Here is a 19,777-nt window from a genome sequence, read left to right on the forward strand (position 1 = left end):
TTTTTTTGTGTGTGTGTGTGATATTGGAGTTAAGTCCCACGTCCATATACTAAGGATGTCTTGGATAGATGGATTTAGTCCTGGTATTTCAAATTCGTAGGATTAAATCCTTGCACCTCTTTTGGATATTAGTGTCAAGCCCCAAATATATAAGACGTGCCAGCAACACATGATCATCCACATCTTGCCAAGCGAACCAAAATCAAATACACCTTCATTAACAGACAGAGTAGTTTGTTTTGAAGGTTGTAAGGAACAACACTAAGTTTGAGATAAAAGCTCCCCTAGCACTTCTCCCGAGGATATTTTGTTTAACCTTTTTCTTCAATAATAATTGCCTTCCAAAGGGATTTTACCACAGCCTAGGCCGAACAAGCATCAACTCCAACTAAGATTTCTTAGCATATGTGGTGATGGACGGCGACACAATTTTACTTTGTAATAGGTTTTAAATCATACAATATTACTAGAAATGCATCAAGAACAGAGGTTTGATATGATTGGACAAAACAAGGCAAAACATGATTAGAAGAACTTATTTTAACCATAAGACAATGGAGTGGATATGCTATGCTTTGAGGGAGGCCTCTGAGTGTGAAGGGAAACTCAGTGAGTAGATTGCCTGTTATCATTCTCACAAAAAAAACTCAGTGAGTAGATTAGAAGTTTCAGGATCATTTCTCATAGTTCTTTTGCATAGGAAACTACAACAAACATGTGCGATATATAAGCATCAGTGCATCACAAGCAGTGAAGGGAAAAGGAGATCAGTAATCATCATCCCTGAAATGACATTCAATACAGGATGGACATCACTGTTGAAGTAGAGAACATTTATTATTACTTTGAGAGACAGATGAGAAAAATATTATATTTATAAACATCACATTACAATCTCTTCCATGTAGATTACTATATCAGTCCTATTCCTATTTCTATTTAACAATTCCAAAGCCTAGAGGACAATTACACATACTCTAAAAACTACTGAGTAAGATCTTCCATATCCAGAAACTGTTAGAAGAAATAAATAGACACAAGGAAAAGAAATGAAGCTTTCGTCCAGGAATAGAAGAGCATTATTCAGATCTCTTGAGGACCCAACTCAAACTTTAGGAGGAGTGTTGTTATACTTCCAGTAAAATCACCGTATCCCCACTTTATTGAGAATCGTTCGGTGGGCTAGTTACTCGTAGAAGCAACAACGTGGACTCAATATCTATGGGATGGTTCATAATAGATTCCTCTTTGAGTTTGGTTCAAACACAGTTGCGGAACATGTCTTAAGAGGAGAATGGTTTTGGAAGCTTCATAAGTTCATGTTACGTGGAATTGATAGTACTTTTGGAAATTTTCTCTCTCTTGGGAAATGGACCTATCTTTTCATCTCTCCTAATTATGCTTTGTCAGTGATTATTACAGCAACATTATGGTTGAGAAAATCCTTTTTGATAGCCCTCTTGGATAGGGTAATCAAGAGCAAGTATAAGGAACTGAACACATGGGTAACTAAAGAGGTCAATACCCCCTATGGTATTAGTCTTTGGAAATCCATTAGAATTTTCTGGCAATTTCTAAGTAATCAATTAACTGTCAAGGTTCGATATGGCAAAAAAACAAGTTTTTGGGTTGATAAATGGATGAGTACTATGAGCCTCAAGGATCTCTTTCCTGACATATTTGTTTTGGCTCAACACCAACAGGGAAAACTGTTGCTGAAATGTGGTCACCACAAGGACGAAACATGATCCTTAGAGGAAACTTGAATGACTGGGAAATCTGCCGAATGATTGAACTTCTCAAGCTACTGGAGAGTTCCCAAGGAATCCAAACAGGTGAGGATTGTTTGTGGTGGCATGGGCACAACAAAGGAAGATACAGGATGAAGGAAGGATATAAACAAACAAGTCTTAGGGAGAATCAAGACTTTAAATGGCCTTGGAAGCAAATATGGAGAATCAAAGTGCCCCAAAAGGTGGCATGCTTCACCTGGCTACCAGCCAATGAAGCAGTTCTAACATTGGACAACGTGGCCAAGAGAGGTAATCTCTATGCAACAAATGCTCCTTATAGTAAGACACCTCTACATTGCAATGTGGCAGATTTCCGTAATCTCAGAGGCATTTCCTGGAGTATGCCTACTCAGATTGATGACACTCTTTTCAGTTGAGAGGAGGCTGGAGTTTGGGCTACAAACAGAGAAAGATGGAGGATGATCCCTACTTCTATATGGTAAGGCTATATGGAGAGAGAAATGATAGATGTTTTGAGAATAGGAACAACTAGCTGCAAGAAGTCAAGCTTAAATGTATTTTGTTGTCTGTTTTTGGTGTACAAATGTCTACTCTAATGAGATTGAGTTAATCACAGATGTTTTAGCGTCCACCTAAATCTTGGTTTAGCTTTTGAAAAGACTATAACCTTCTTCTTCTTTTTTGTAAATATGGTTTTTCAGTAATAAGGTAGTACTAACTGAAATATAATTGTTACTAGTGTCAAAAAAAGATATCTTTTTTGTTTGAGGAGATAAATAGTTCGAGTTAGTTGATAACTGAGGATTTTGACAGATAGTTCATACTTATTGAACGTAATAAGAGATTCATTAGCAGGTTAAATATCAACCCAAGCAATTTTTGTTGGGTTTGTGAAGCACTTTAGCAAGTTTCACTTGTTAGAGGGGATAGCTGCAGGACATGGGCCAGAAGCATACATTCATACAGAGTTTTTAAGAATTTCAACATTTACAGTCGTTTTGTAAGGATGGAAGCTCGGTCTTTATTAGTTATTATTCCAAAAGATAACTATAACATTGGTTGGAGAGTAATCACAGAGAAGAACTTTTGTCTTTTGGGGGAAGGAAATGATTAAAGATTTCATTTGGCTGATTTCGAGTCAAGTCAGATACGGAGACTGCAAAGATTCTTAAATCGACATAAGTTCAGTAGTTGCTACAAGGAGTTTTAAAACAAAGAAAACATCTCCTGTGGAGCTTTATAACACCCAATTCCTCTGTAAATATCTTGGTTGTTTTAGTGGCCCCTTCAATATGCGTCCAATCCCAAAGGTGGTATAGAATGCTTTTTAAATAGGTGGAAAATAATTGCTGGTCTTAGGGTCTTTGGTCAACCACAATCAATTTCCATTCGATCTTCCATCAGGCAGGAAGTTATCAGAGCAAAGGCTTGGACTAATTCTGCAATGGAAGAAGACTATTGCTGGAGTGGTGGTCTCCGTAACGGGATTTGAGGTGACGAATCATAGAAATGAGAAAAGATGGATTAAAGTTTTGGTATTACTCTACACAGTTGGAGTTTGGACACATCAATCCTTTGGTGATCTATGTAGTGGCTATGTCAAAATAGATGATACAAAAAACAAAGCAGAAATGTTTTGGGCTCGTGTCTATGTTGAGAAACTAAAAAAATGAGATACAGGGACTTGGATTTGGCCGTGGGAATAAGAATTAACAATGTACAGATAAGAGTATCTAAAGATAAATATGCTACGTTGAGGGTCTTGTGTCTTAAGAGTTAAGTCACAAGTTTGAGCCTTGTGGCTTACAAACTATGTTCAATATTCAAGTGGAGAAGGATAGAGAGGCGGCGGACCCATCATCCCCAAGCTTCGAAAGCCGCGCTTGACCCAAACGGTTTTCTCTAGACTAATTTCTCAGAAGATGCCCTTTAAATAGGCAACCCTTACCTGTCCCTCTATTATTACTTATTACATAACAATTCTTACATTTATAATTTTTATATACTTATCGCATAATTTTGTGAAGAAGCATAAAAAATTGCTAGTTTGCTACACAATATTCATGCATTACTAGTCCTTGAGCTGAACAACACCTATGTTTTTTTATTTTTGAAGAGATCATTAATAGCCATTAACGTAGATGCAAAATATTACAAAAGTACAGGTAGTAATGGTAGCTCCAGTACAGAAGATTGGCTAAGTTGGCTAACAATACCCAAAAATTTAGCTGGGCAATTTACAGGGTTAAGGAAGTTCTAGTGGTAGAGATTAACTAGACATCTAGCCTTTTGAGGTATGCGTTGGAGTTGAGATTCCATTAAAACACCGTCTCATTCTATATGCACAAAAAATAGTAGCTGGTATAATCCTCCATATTTTTTAATGGCTTTATCAACTCTACAAAACTTCCAACATTCATAAGATTCTTTTGGTGACTGAGGCTGTACGCAACATAGTCGAAAAGAAGACACAAAAGTTCCACAAATCTACTGCAACTGTGCAATGAAGAAATAGGCGACTGGTGGATTCCAGTTTTTGCTGACTCATGTAGCATCTACAAAACCAGCTGAATGTTTCTTTTGTTGAGATTGTTTCGGGCCATTTAAAACTGTACTGGCAAAGAAAATCACCTTTTAAAAGTTGATCAAGGAAGTGGAAGAAGAACTTTTCTTTGATTTGTTGTCAAGGGCCAACTTTCATTTTAATTATGGGGTAGGCTAGTTTTTAGTTTCTATTGCTTTTGTATGCATTACCTGCTAATAGTAGAAGGATCAGTTTCTGGGCAGATGGAATATTAGTTAAGGCACTCACTTTAGCTTTCTTTGTGCAAGAGATGCTAAACAGTAGAAGGCTAGCATGCACCAAACTTGATCTTTTGAGTTTTTTCTGCAATGCTTGTATAGAAGTGTTGTAGAGCTCTTGCAACCATTTAGTGCAGTAGAAATCTCCCCTAATCTAACTCTTCTTGTAGAGTTTCTCTTCTACTTTGGAAAATAAAAAGATTCTCCTCTGTTTGTTAATTTCTTAGAATCTCTGAAAAAAGACAAATGTTACTAGCAATTAGCATGTGCTTAGGGTACAATATAGAAGTTAAATGAACAAGGATATGTAGAAAAGAGAAGAATAACGACCAAGGATGGAGAAGAAAACCGTGTTTCTACATATATATCTAGATGTTTTCTCTTGGTTTGGGTCCTTTGATGTGTACCATGTTTAAGTAATACATTATTCAACTTGAGTTCAATTTCAGAGTTTGGGTTTGGACTAAGTAGTAAGCTTTCTGTAGTGTCCATCTTTATAGGTCAAGATTAAACTTCAAGTTCCATTACACTTCAACTGTATCATCCACCATACTTTTTGCTACTATACCTTTGAAGAACTAGTGGTGATGATCGGAAGTCTATGAATTATATTAGAGTGTCTTTGCGAGTTTGTTGCATTTGAGCTATGGGTATTTTGTCAGAGCACATGCAAAGTGTGTGTGAATGAGATAGAGAGGCGAGTAGTTTCCTTGTACTGTTGAAACTGATAATATTTTCCTTACGGAACTACTGATTGAACATAAATGTGTTCTGCTCTCTTTAGTCTCTAGAAATTGTGAATTGCCTAGCTTCTTATGAATGTCATTGTAATGCTCACATGTTTTGAAACAAGCAAGAGATTGAAGCTTGAGAAAACTCTACTGCCTTTACTCCGTTATTTTATGTTCTTCAACTGTATGCATTTTTGGAAGTCCTTTGAAAGAAAAATTTTCATCTTGCCATTCATCTTGCTGATGTGCAATATATATATATATATATGTAAAACAGTAGCAGAACATAATTCCTTTTGTAGCATTTGTTCGTAGATTATGTTCTCAATGTGTCTTTACACTATCATGTTCATCAATTCATTCAAAATTGCTCGAAGAAGGGATTATAAACTGTCTGATCACTTTACTAGGGACCAAGCAATTAGAGGATCATATTTATACCGAGATAAGAGGAAGAATTAAAGAAGATGACATATCTGCACCCATGCGGAGAGGATCATACTTTTACTACACGAGGAACTTGGAGGGTAAGGAATATGTCCAACATTGTAGATGCTATGTGCCTACAAGTGGAGTTCCAACATCTGTTTATGATACGATGCCAACTGGACCTGATGCTCCTTCCGAGCATATTATATTGGATGAGAATGTGAAAGCTCTAGAACATACATATTACAGTATTGGTGCTTTCAAAGTAAGAACATGTCTTCTGTGCAGATGGTTATTGCTATTCCATGTCTCTTGTTGCTTTATAGCTTATCTTATTTCATCATGATTCTCCTGTCTTCAGGTCAGCCCAAATAACAAGTTAGTTGCATATGCAGAGGACACGAAAGGGGATGAAATATACACTGTTTATATTATTGATGCAGAGTCTGGAGTGCTGGTCGGGAAACCTCTGGTTGGTTCCATTACATCATATCTCGAATGGGCGGGTGATGAAGCATTGGTTTATGTCACAATGGATGACATCCTTCGACCAGACAAGGTTTGGATTTCATTAAAGCCATTGGATATAAGTGATTTAGTGATTTAGTTTCCTCCAGCAGCATCCAGTTTCCAACTGTCTGGTTTTTGATTATGATATTGTCTTTATGCTCCATAATTGTTATTCAGTTTGATAGAATGTCTTAAGCTAATAATAATGTCCAGTGCTGTCTAAATAAAAGCTAATCCTCCATCCAAAGATGGATTGTTAATAGAAGAAGTTGATTGAAGAGATCTAATAGAGTTTTTGAAATCTTTGAGTCTATTGTTTGTCTTTGGCTTGCTTATCGTGGTGAGCCTTAGAACTTATGTTTTCTCTGTTTGTAAAAAATAAGTACCTCTACCTGCATATATGTTCTACTTGCTAAATCATTTCTGTTGGCTTTATAGCCAGTTTTATGGATTCGTCTGGTTGAAATTTATCTTACTTTTGCTTATCCAGGTTTTCCTTCTCTTAATTAATATTAGTTTTGACAGGTCTGGTTGCATAAATTGGGAACTGACCAGTTAGATAACTCTTGCCTTTATCATGAAAATGACGAAACATTTTCTTTGGATCTTCAAGCATCCGAGAGCAAGAAATATTTATTTATTGCATCTGAGAGTAAAATTACAAGATTTGTCTTTTATCTAGACACTTCAAAACCTGAAAATGGATTGGTAGTATTAACAGCACGTGTGACTGGCATTGACACATCAGCTAGTCATCGTGGAAATCATTTCTTTATCAAGAGGAGAAGTGATGAATGTTTCAATTCAGAATTACTTGCATGCCCTGTGGAAAATATAGCTGCTACCACTGTTCTCCTTCCTCACCGTCCAAGGTAATTATTAAAAAGATGACCAATTTATTGACTGTTCAAACAACATTGCAGGAATTGTTTTGTCTTCTGATTGTCAATTTGTATGTCTATCATTGTTGTTTTAGATTCATTATAGATAGAGGTGGTAAAATTCTAGAGTTCTCTTGTAAATATGGTTTCGGTGCTACCCAAGCACTATTTTGGTTCTTTGAGATCATGCACCGTTACCAATTTCAAAAAGAAGAAAAGGTAAGCAACTAGAAGCTTCTTTAAAGATATTCATAGGTTAATATCATTGCTGAATGTGCAATGAACTCGAGAAGTCTATCACGACTTATTAGAATCAGTAGAAGAGTTACTAACGTCATAAGATTCAAGGAGCACACTCTCGCTTGGGGAATTGACAGAACATTAATGACCATTTTTCCATTCTTGCTGTCCATTTATCCATCATAATGGAACAATCACACGTTTTCCATTGAACCTTATGTTCTTCTACAATCTTGTTTGTCTTTTCCACCTCCCTTTCTAGAAAAGGAACTCCTACCTCATGATCTGTGGGGGGCTTCATTCCAGGGCCATGTTGGCCGACTACCTCAATGAATTTACCGAAACTCTCGGTGTAATTAACACAATTGAAAGGAAGCCCTACATCATACATCCACATAGCAAAAGCAGATACAACACGATCCCTTAAAATCTTCTTAGAATGATTCTAAATCAATAGCTCCACCTTTTCTCTTTTCGTTTGGTTTTGCGAGAAATAGAGATTCATAGGACCCTTGACGTTGCTATTTTGGATGACCCACTCCCACTACTTGAAGGCATCTTTTGATATTTTGAGGGACGCCCCATTGGCATATTCACTTCAACTTCATCATTATCAACAAGATTAACCATGGGTGCTTCATGATTCATTTAAGTTTAAACTCATTTTTTTCAGCAAATACTCTTTGATCGCTTCCTTCACACTATTCGGGACCTTCGGACATACTTTTACATCTCTATATCCACCAATAAGATGCTTTTTGTGACAAAATATTCCATAGGCCCAAGCCAAATTCCTTTTTTGTGACATTTTGAATAATAACATAAAGCTTTACTACAAGCAAAAAAAGAAGAAGTGTAACTCAGTAATAAACAACAAATAAACTAAAGGAAAAAAAAATTAAAGATAGAACATAGCAGCAACCAGCATACACCATACACTATAGAAATAGAAAAATAGAGCAGCAATAGAAATTGAAAAAAGCAGAGCAGCAATAGAAATATAGAAAAAAAGCAGAGCAGCTACTAGCAATAGAAAAAAACAGAGTACCAACCAAAGAGAAGATGAGAAAAAAACAGAGCAGCCAGCACTGCACTACAACAATTGACACTCGACCAAAGAGAAGAAGAGAGGAAAGGAAGAAGAGAAGAAGAAGAGAACTTACTTCGCAGAAGTCGCAACTCGCAACCTTGCAGTAATCAGAAGGAAATATATATTTCGAAGTTTTTAAAGAAACCTTACATTTTTAAAAAAAGAACCCTAATTAGCGCCTTTTTCATTTAAGCGCACTCTTTCTCGCCTTTTCTTTAACTGCACTTCTCGCTTCAACTGTTGAAGTGCACACTTCTTAATTATGGCTTCGCTTCAGGGAAGAAAGGCGCAGTAGGTGCACCTCGACTCGCTTCGCGCTTCAAGTGCACTTTTTGTCGCTTTTCACAACATTGTTTCTCAACAAAAATATGTGTTTGATTTGCCGAAAGAAACATGAAAATTAGGGTTTAAACCAATGGCTACATCGATTGAATATAATCATAGATTGTGCAATGGTCCAAAAGATTTTGTGGTAGATACATGCTTGTAGCAAAATTGATTTACTTGTTCCATACGAGACCAGACATAGCCTTGTAAGTGTTGTTAGCCAATTTATGCATGTTCCTAGAGAAATGCATGACCCTAAATAAATGTATCTCTAAGCTGTTAAGGGGATTCTACAACATCTTAAAGGAAGTCCATGAAAAAGAATACAAATCAAAAGAGGAGACATTAACTTAGAGGCTTATACTTATGTTGATTGTGCAAGTCACCCTATGGTCTAAAATAGTCTTCTTGAGCTTTGTTTGAGAAGTTCAACATACTAATTCACAGTGTTGTGAATGGCGAGCGCCTCATCGCCTTTGGCGAGAGGCGAGGGAGGCCTCCTCGCCATTCACCACTGAGGCGAGGCGAGTTCACAAAGGCAGTAATGGCGACAACAAAGGTGCCGCCTTTTTATTTAATTTTTTAAAAATATTTGACTTAACAATATTAGTCAAAATTAGGGTTTTTTTTTGTATCTAGAAATCTGCTGCTGCGCAACTCCCTCGCTACACTCTCTTCTCCCTCGCGAAACTCTCTTCTCCCTCGGGACAGTCTTCTCCCTCGCGACTCTCTTCTCCCCTCGCGACTCTCTTCTCCCTCTGCTGCGCGAAATCTGTTGCTGGCTTGCTGCTGTTGAAGACTTGAGGTATACTGTATACCTCTTTTTTTCTGTTCTTTTTCTTCAATTTTTCGTCTCAGTTCTATATTTTTCCTTCATCAGACTCATAAGTGATGACTGATGACTGCTCTATTTTTTTATTCATTTTGTGCTTACTGCTTAGTGCTTACCGCCTATAATTTTTTAAAAAAATTCTTTCCTAATTATTTATTCATTTGTCCATGAAGACATAAACATTGAATCGATTGAATTCAATAACCAATGGCGGATGCTAGCAAAAAGAGGGAAAACAAACAACATTTAGTGGGTGGTTTCAAGAATGTTAAACAATGTACCGCTTGTCCGTCGGAGATTAGAGAAGAAGTAAGGGCTTATATGCAAAATAAGATCGCTAATAATCCCAAATTTCAAGTGAGGCAGCCGGAGAAAATATATTGATATTGATGATATTGATGAAAAGGATGATTATGAGGAAATGATGCCTCCCTCTAAACTCAAAAGATATCTTCTAGTGGAGGTTCATCATCCACCGCACGGAATGTGACGAAAGGACCTTTTGAACCTCTATTTTTCACAGCAATCAACACAAAAAGAAGGCTTTGAAAAAGGATGAATTGATGAAACAAAGAAAATTCTAAGAGAGCATGCGGTAAGTGCTTTTGCAATTTCGATGTATGATGTGGGGCTCCCTTTTAATTGCGTCAATCACAAATCATTCGATAAATTTATTGAGGCGGTTGGACAACATGACACCGCAATGAAGCCTCCTACATTCCATGAAGTTAGAGTCACTCACCTAAAAAAAGAGGTGGAGAAAGTAGAAAAAATTGTTGATGAGTATAAAGTGCAATGGACAAGTTTGGATGTTCCATTATGATGGACAAATGGACGGCACGAAATATCAAAATGATCATCAATATTTTGGTGAATTCTCCAATCGGTAGTGTATTTCTTGGTTCTGTTGATGCTAACTATGAATCTACCGATTCCACCAAAATGTACAAGTTATTTGAAAGCACTATCGAAAGAATTGGACAGGAAAATGTTGTACAAATTGTCACCGATAATGCTAGTGAGAATGTCAAAGCAAGAAGTATGATGATGGGTGCGTACCCACACATTTATTGGACTCCATGTGCCGCTTATTGCATCAACTTGATATTTGGTGACATATTCAAGGTTAAGCCATATGCTTCCGATAATCAATCTATCCTTTAACTTTCTTTATAGTCAATAATTCATTAGCTACTAATTAATATAATCTAATCTTTCTGTAACAGTTTGTAAGAAGGCCATCAGAATCCATTCTTACATTAGTCAAAGGCCATTGTTGTTAAACTTGATGAGAAAATTCACTAAAGAAAGAAATTTGGTGGAACCGGCCAAGACAAGATTTGCAACGACATTCTTAACTTTGAGAGCTATGTACATACAAAGAAAAAACTTGAGAACTTTAGTCCTCTCAACCGAATGGAATTCAAGTAAATTTGCAAGGAAACTTTGGGGAAAGAAGTTGCCAATCTTATTATATCTGCCCACTTTTGGAATGATGTTGTTCGAGCACTTACAATTTGTGGCCCTTTGACAAAAGTGCTTCGTTTGGTGGATGGGGAGAAAAAACCACCAATAAGTTATATTTATGAAGCAATGGATAGAGCCAAAGAAGCTATTGCACATGGTTTTCGTGGAGTTAAGAAGCAATATGAGAAAGTGTATAAAATTATTGATGCAAGGTGGTCAGAACAACTCCATCGGCCTTTGCATGCTGCAGGCCATGTTTTGAACCCATGATTATATTATAAAGCTCAAGAAGAGGGAACTTTAGCAAAGACTCTGTGGATTGTGTATATTGCATGTGTTGAGAAGTTTGTCACTGATACAACAATGCAAGATGCACTAGTCGCTGAGCTTCCTAAGTACAAAATGGCGAATGGACTATTTGGTTGTGGTCCGGCTAAAAGAGCTAGAGACACAAGGTCACTGGGTAAGTGGGTTGATTTTGATCTTAAATTATTTGACTTATTTTATAGTCACTAACCTTTAAATTTATTTTATTATAGTTGAATGGTGGTCACTATTTGGTAGTGAAACACCAAACTTGCAAAAGTTTGCCGTGAAAGTATTAATCCTAACTTGTAGCTCATCCGGATGTGAGCGAAATTGGAGTGTGTTTGAACACGCAAGTAAATATTTATATCCTAATTTCCATATTATATTATGATCAATATCAACTAGTTAATATCAATAACTTATGCACAGATTCATTCCAAAAAGAGGAATACGCTTACACTATCACGTCTCAATGATCTATTGTACATTAATTACAATAGAACATTGAAACGTCGTTATGATGCTCGTGATCTTATTGATCCAATTCGCTTGGATAACATAGATGATTCAAATAAATGGTTAGTTGGATGCCCCGAAGATTAAGATGATGAACTAGTATATGAGGATGATGATCTTACTTGGGGTAGTGTTGCTACAACAATTGGAGCGGATGAGAATATCTATCATCTTAGGAGACTTTCTTCAAGATCAAGAGCACTTGACAAGGGCAAAGGAGTAGAAAGTACATCTTCAAGTAGGACTCGGACACTAATTGATGAAGAATATGAGGAGGAAGAAGATGAAGAGCAATATAATGATGTAGAGGATTTTGATCTTCAAGAGTTGGATAATTTTGAAGAAGAATAGACTTTTAAAGTTTTAGTTTATTGTATTTTGAATTATTTGGTCTTTAAAGTTTTAGACTTTGTAGTATCTACTATTGGTTTTTGAATTGAATATTTGCTAATATATATTATTACTATTAAGATTTTGGATAAAATATGCAATTAAATATTTTTAATTTTTGGTATTAATTGACGCCTTGATTCAAAAAGGCAAGCGCCTCGCTGCTCGCCTCGCCGCGTGGCGAGGCAGGCCCTTGTCGCCTTTTGGCGCCTCTCGCCGTTCACAATACTGGTAATTCAGTAATTTAGCCCGTCTCGTAGTGGAGTTGAGCATTCTGTGTTTTATTGACATTTTGCATCAAATCCAGTATTTTATGAAAGGACTAATCACATTGAGTTTGACTATCTCTTTGTCAGAGAAAATATACTCTTAGAACATCAAGAGATATTGTAATAAAATTAGTGAAGTTGAGCGATCAACTTGCAAATATCTTCAACAAGCCCCTTTCCACTCTTATTAATTACATCAACAACAAGCTTGGTACATATGACTTCTATTCCAGGTGGAGTGTTAGAACACGAATAGGAACAAAAAATAGTCCTACTTTGAAAAGAATTAGCATAGAGAATCCTACTAGAAAAAAGATTATTACGTAGTGTCCAAGTTGGATAAGGAATCTAGTTTAATGTCTATAAATAGGGCCTCATTGTAGTAATGTAGATGCACAATTCAATAATATTCTTCTATAATATTTCTCACAGCTATCAAAAACTTGGTTCCTTTTGTTTCTCACACGTGAGGTCACGAGAATTCTTATTATCCCTCGAATCTTCACTATGTTCTCCCTGAAGATTAGTTCTAAAAAAAGTCGAGATTCAAAACAGTGACATACATTATGACAATGACCTTCCTAATATTTGGGTCATAACACTTGTATCCCTTTTGACTAGGGGCAAAGCCAACAAAAGGACATCTTTTAGCATGTGGAATCAACTTTACTTCTATTATGATCTTGAACATGAACAAATACACTATACCCAAAGACTCTCAAAGATAGATTAGTGGTCAATCTAGAAGTAGAGAAATATATCTCGAACATATTGAAAGGGGTTTTAAAACCTACAACACGGGAAGACATCCTATGAATATGATAGGTGGATGTCAAAAATGCTTCTCACCAAAGAAATTTAGGGACTCCACTTGTGAATATTAAGACTCTAGTTACCTCTATAAGATGCCTATTTTTTTGTCTCAACTTCTCCATTTTGTTGGGGTGTATCAAGACATTAACTTTGGTGTACTATTCCCTTTTGAAGTGAAAAAATTGCCTAGGTAGTCGTTAAAAATTTATGCCATTATCACTCACAATATTTGATCTTCTCATGAAATTGTGTCTTGAACGTAACATAAAAAGCCTCAAAACTATGTTTTACTCGCCTTTTGTCTTTCAATAGGCACACCTAATTTAGTCTAGTGTGATCATCTATGAAATTCACAAACCACCTTTTTCCATTTACCGTTGCTATTGTAGATGGTTCATAAGACTCTGGATAAACTTAAAGGTTTTGTGGCATGATATTTTTTGGTATAAAAAATGAATGTCTGTGTTAGCCATTTCACAAAATTCACACGGAAAACGATGCACTTCTACTCATTAACAGCTGAGGTAACAAGAGTTTCAACCTTCAAATAATGATATTTGAATGACCAAAATTATAGTGCCATAACATGACATTATCAACTGGAAAAGAGTTCAAACAAGTTGAACTAAAATATACTAAATTATCACCATCTTAAAAAATATAGTCCTTCAGCTCTCTGGCATTGCCAATCCTCCTACTGGGGACCTTGTATGAAATAGAGTAAAAGATAGCATGATAATTTTAAGGTTTTGAGTCAATTGCCGAAAGATTAAGAGACAATTTTGGAACATGAGAGACATAAAAAAGAGTCAAAAGAGGGGTAAGTTCGAGTGTCCCTTTTCCAGCAATTGCTGAGAGGGAACCATCAACAACTTGACTTTTTTATTTCCTACGGAAGGAGTGCAAGTCAATAAAATGGGGATTCCATGTCATGTGATCACTAGCTTCTAAATCTATGATCCAAGAACTATGTCAGTTGAATCTGTACTCACAAAAACATATGGTGGTACATTACCTATTTTGGAAAAAGAATAAGTGGGAGTAGAAAGATGCAAACTGGTTTGGAGTTGAGATTGGAGAAATTTGTGTAGTAGCTCTAAATGTTCCTTGGTGAGTGGTGGGATTTCTTGAGAAGCTTGCAACCCTGATTCTTCATTGGTACACTGAAAGCCTTGTTGGCTGCCATGGATGTCAACCCTTTTGTTTATAACAGCTAGGCTGGTTTCCCATGGATATTCCAACAAGTCTCAGAGTTTACCAGTTTAGCGAAAATCACACCACGACTTCATTGTTATCTTGGTCGGAACTTTGTTAATAGAACTCTCAGCTTCTATTGATGTCGTTGGGTGACATAGCCCAAGAAATGTTGTTTTAGCCATAAGCAACACAAGAATAAAGCTGCTCTCATCCCATATAAGTTTTGGTACTTGGTACCTAAACTGTATGTTCTTATTTATTCGTAGAGGTACAATATATAGTAGAGAAAAACACACAAACCTGCCATCAATCCCTTAATTCTAGGAGATTTGAGAATCGGGGAATAATTTTATATGATCTAATTTCCCGACTATTTATTAGCATATCAGATCTGATTTTATCAAATTAATTTAGACCCTTCAACATCAAATATGATCATAGTTAGATATTCACAAATCAACAATACTTTGTTCTTTATAATTGTGGTGCCCGAACCTTCTTGTACGCGTCTCGACAAATTCCAGGACATACGCGTTGCTTCCCTCCAACACATGTATTAGGTAATTGTGTCGATCAAATCTTAGACAAATTGTAAGAAATTACCTAATATTTTTTTTGCCTTTACTGGGATTTGAACCCGAGAAATCATTGACCATTAGGCCACACCCTAGGATCTTGTACATATAGTACATCTTGAGCCTTGATTGCTTCTGTGATAATGTATTTTAATTCTCATTCCTTTCTTAGAAATGCAAAGTTATCTATTTAAAACCCCATGGCCTGAGGGAATAATCAAGCAATGTTTTGTTATGGCTTCCGGTTATGGATCTAGTTATGGGACACTCTAGTCTGAAATCGAATGTTTTCTTTTTTCTACCTATGGTGCTAATTTGCAATCTCTTGAGTTTGAAGTACTTAAAGACTTAGTAATTTTCTGCTTCCATTTCTTGAGAGACACAGATGGTTTATATACAACACTTATGAAATAACTACCCATAGAAACTAGGACATGACTTCTTAACTTAACTGAAATAAAGAACTTCACTATTATATGAAAATAACTACACTATTACAGAAATATAACTACTGCTATAAGAAATTTATTGTAACTATTGGATAACTAAGGAGTGATAACATATCTCTCCTTCTTCAAATCACGGTTGTCCTCGAGCGCCAAGTGTGGAAATAAGTCTTCCCCTTCTTTCCAGCAAACTCTTTCTAATCGTATATGAAGTCAATCCAGAATAATTTCTTGCATTGATGACCTTGGGTAGATAGTTCATCACGATTGAAACAAAGTCCCTTAAGTCGCCTTTCCTCCATTTTAGATCTGGTTAGTTTCTTCACAAATTTGGCATGTTGTTGAGGTGAAAAATCTGCTGTCTTGGATTTGCAAGCATCTAACGGTTGCGAACAAACAGATTGTTTCTTGCGTACATAAAGTCAGGGTAAATTGCGATAACCAAATCTAGAGGATTATGCAACTCAACCTTAATTGCTATATAATCAACATGACCACTGATATAAAGTTCAATTTGTTGCGATTGAGTGAGTGTACCAGCCCGTGAAGCTAACTGCTTAAACTTTTCTTGCTAATTTCATAGACCCGATCTGGCTCAACTTAGCCTATTCTCTCAATTTCTAACTTCTGATTGGTGGCCCAAAGTGAAGGTTCCATTGATGATTGAATTCATCCCAAGATGGTCAACACATATCTATCTCTATTCAAAGAAACCAAAGTTGTGCATTGCCTTCTAAATGAATTGAAACATGATGTTTGTTGGTGTCGGAAAAAGTGTTCTCTACCATCCCAAAGGGTCCTCTTGACCATTAAATCATGGGAAATCCAACTTTGTTTGTCGAGGAATGATGAAACTTCCTCCTACTTCGGGTCTTGACCCTCCTACCACTTTAATTTTTTCTTCCAACCACGATTCTAACTTGTATTTTCATTTGAATCAGAATTAACCTTAGAAATCTAAATCCTTTGCGAGTGCATCCAAATGAGCATTTATTGCTTCCTGTTTGGCCAAATTGGTTGCACGTTCTTCGTGGAACAAGTTCACCAATTGTGCTAGTTGATGTTGAATTTGGTCTGCCATAACTCTTGTCTTTGATACCAAGTTTTTATGGTTCCCGGTTATGGATCTAGTTATGGGACGCTGTAGTGTGAAACCAAATGTTTTCTTTTTTCTACCTATGACGCTGGTTCGTTTGAGAGAACCCGCAATCTCTTGAATTTGAAGTACTCAAATACTTGGTAATTTTCTGCTTCCATTTCCTGAGACACCCAAAAAGTTTCGATACAACACTTGTATAATAACTACCCCTAGAAACTAGGACATGACTTCCTAAATTAACTTGGAATGAAAAACTACACTATTACATGAAATAACTGCACTACTACAGAAAAATAACTACTACTAAAAAGAAATTACAGTTGTAACTATTGGATAACTAAGGAGTGATAACATGTTCTTTCTCAATTTGCCTTCCTTCACACACCAGGTATAATATTGTAATTATAACCTTTAGAAGTGGTGCAGAAGCTAATTGCTTTCCTTGTTTTCCTGTTGGTAAGGAATAAGGTCTTGGAGCTAAAATATCATCATGTGCTTTCAGTTTTGCTGGCATTATCAAGAGGTCTTCCATCTCATAACTCTATCTATATTTACATTCTTATAACCTGATACCTAATTTAGTCAAAGCCCTGACTAACCTAAGCTCCCCAAAAGTCTTTTGATATCTCTTGAGCTTAGATTTTCCGCTAACTTAACAATACCTGGGTAAAATTCTGTAAATTTTTTGGAAAACAAAAATAAGAAATTGGCAAAGGGATTGAGAAAGCTATTCCTCTTCTAGTCTATTTTGTGAGTACAAAATATTATGCAACTATCATGATTGTGGCTCATTAAATTTTGTTGTCATGCAGCATCAAGCTCCAGGATATACAACTTTTTACCGACCATCTTGCTGTTCATGAACGTGAAAATGGTTTACCCAGAATTACTGTATATCGCCTTCCTTCTGTTGGAGAGCCACTAGAAAGACTTCAAGGTGGTTTTGCCGTTGATTTTATTGATCCTGTATACTCGGTGGATCAATTAGAATCAGAATTTGAATCCGGTGTACTCAGGTTTTCTTATAGCTCAATGAGAACCCCACCTTCTGTATATGATTATGATATGGACACAGGGATTTCGGTGTTAAAGAAGATTGAAACGGTGAGTCACATGAGATGTTACTTACGATCATAATTTGAGTTGGTTTTGTTTTGAGTCTAGTGTATTGACTCATTGAAAAGTAGCCTTTTCTGCCTTTGATTTTGTTTATGAGTACATTTTTTACATCAAATACAGGCTCTACTTTTCTTAATAGCTTTTTTCCTTTTACTCTGATCATATATTTTAACCATTTCCTTATTGTCTGTTTATTTTTATTAAGTGAACTTAAATTAAAGGGGTAACCCATGAGTGACCCCTTAAAGTTGGCATCAACTTTCACTTGGACACTTTAACTAGACATTTTAACTGAGCTTTGTTCATTTTAAGCATCTCATGTCAAACCTCATTGTGTCATTTTGACACTTTTATATTTTCAAAACCACATTTTAAATGCTTACATCCAGACATAAACAAATCAGTATTTGACATGTGAAAATTTTATTTATTTTTTAAAAAGTCAATTTTACTCTCTTTTCTTTCTTCCAAATCCCAAACCCCATGCCCCCACCTCTTTTCTTCTTTCTTCTTGTGCTTCCTTCCCCTTTTCATTTGCTCTTTTCCATCAAAAAGGCAAGAACATAGATTAGTTCATATAGTAAAATACATTGGAGAATAAGGGAAATCATATCTAATCGAAAATATTTTATATGTCATTTAAAAGAAAATTATTTCTTGTGCTACTATGATTGAGATTTACCGTGAAGGATATGTAAAATAAATTTCTTTTTTTCTTTCATTTGAGGTTGTTCTTTATTTTTTTCATCCTCTGAAATCAATTTAATTTCGTAATTTTAATGGAGAAGGAAAGAATGTAAATCATAAGAAGTTGATTTCTTTTTTTGTTTCGTTGAAATCGATTTTATTTTTGAATATAAATCAAGATGCAAATTCGATTTTCAAAGAAGATGGAAGAATCAAAGAGTGTAACCTAGTAAAGTATTGTAGATTTATTTTAAAAAATTGTATGGTGATGGAGGATGGTAGAAGGTGAAGAAGATGGAAGGGAGAAAGCAAGGAAGAAGGAGGAGAAGAAAATATATTAAAAAAAGTCAAAATCTTTACAAAAACACGTTCTGACGCGTTTAAAATTTGTGTAGCACACGTACCATGCCTAATCAGCAAAAAGTGTCAAAATGACACAACGAGACGCAGCATGAGGTGTAGTTGAAGTGTCTAACTCTAACCGAAAGTTTGTGCCAACTTTAGGGGGCCGCTGATGAATTAGGCCTAAAATTAACTTCTAGCATCTCAATCATATTATAGAAGCAAGTGCTATTTCATTTTACTCATTTTGGCATGAATTCCATCTGATATGTGTGCTTATGTTGGTTATGGTTTAACTTTAGCTAACATCTTTGTAAAGAAGGATCACACATGGTAGGCCACATTAAAAGCTGTGGTAACATAGTAAAGTTTAGTTCATCATAACTAGAAGAAATGATTGGGTCACATACTACAACTCGAAAAGAGTGGAAAGGAGAAAAGTGGTACGCAGTTGAGATTCAAGAATTCTTTGGTGAAACCTATGCTGCTCTGACCTTCAAAATCTCATGTTACACCCATGTTGATCCGACACGATTTGGTTGGGGTTGCGGGATCCAAACTAGATATGGTCAACTTACTTGGGGTGCTTTGACTACATCTATGGTCAAGAGTTATTAAACAATTGGGTATTTGGCTTAATTATTGGGCTTTAGTATATATAAATATTTTTTTAGAGAAAGTACGAGAGCACTTACTTATTACACAAGATGTCTTGTGGATAACATATTAGGTGCGTATAAAGAATTAAATTATATTAGTTTTAGTTCTACAACTTTATGTAATTGAATTATATACATATAGATGTCACAATAATTTCTGCACTTATCCATAGCCCTGAATCCTAAAATTTATGTGATGAAGAATCTAACCTCTAGATTGCACCCGAATTCGAGCAAACATAGATGCAAACTTTTTTTTGGTAAGGTCCAATTTTATTAACGAAGTACCAAGT

General features: G+C 35.9%; 1 protein-coding gene and 1 long non-coding RNA gene across 2 annotated transcripts in view; both read left to right on the forward strand.

The window, feature by feature from the left end:
• LOC107011263 (protease 2) overlaps window positions 1–19,777 on the forward strand; it is a 36,919-nt gene that overhangs the window by 1,381 nt on the left and 15,761 nt on the right. Inside the window, exons 2-5 of the mRNA XM_015210680.2 lie at window positions 5,698–5,981; window positions 6,078–6,275; window positions 6,752–7,098; window positions 17,490–17,781. Of these exons, the coding sequence (XP_015066166.1) occupies window positions 5,698–5,981; window positions 6,078–6,275; window positions 6,752–7,098; window positions 17,490–17,781 (1,121 nt within the window). The remainder of the gene's footprint in view (window positions 1–5,697; window positions 5,982–6,077; window positions 6,276–6,751; window positions 7,099–17,489; window positions 17,782–19,777) is intronic.
• On the forward strand, window positions 9,766–12,330 carry LOC114076056. The gene is made up of 4 exons (XR_003576508.1): window positions 9,766–10,721; window positions 10,823–11,526; window positions 11,603–11,725; window positions 11,802–12,330. It is a non-coding gene; the product is annotated as an uncharacterized LOC114076056 (long non-coding RNA).

This window comes from Solanum pennellii, chromosome 2 (assembly GCF_001406875.1).
Source record: "Solanum pennellii chromosome 2, SPENNV200".
Lineage (NCBI taxonomy): Eukaryota > Viridiplantae > Streptophyta > Magnoliopsida > Solanales > Solanaceae > Solanum > Solanum pennellii.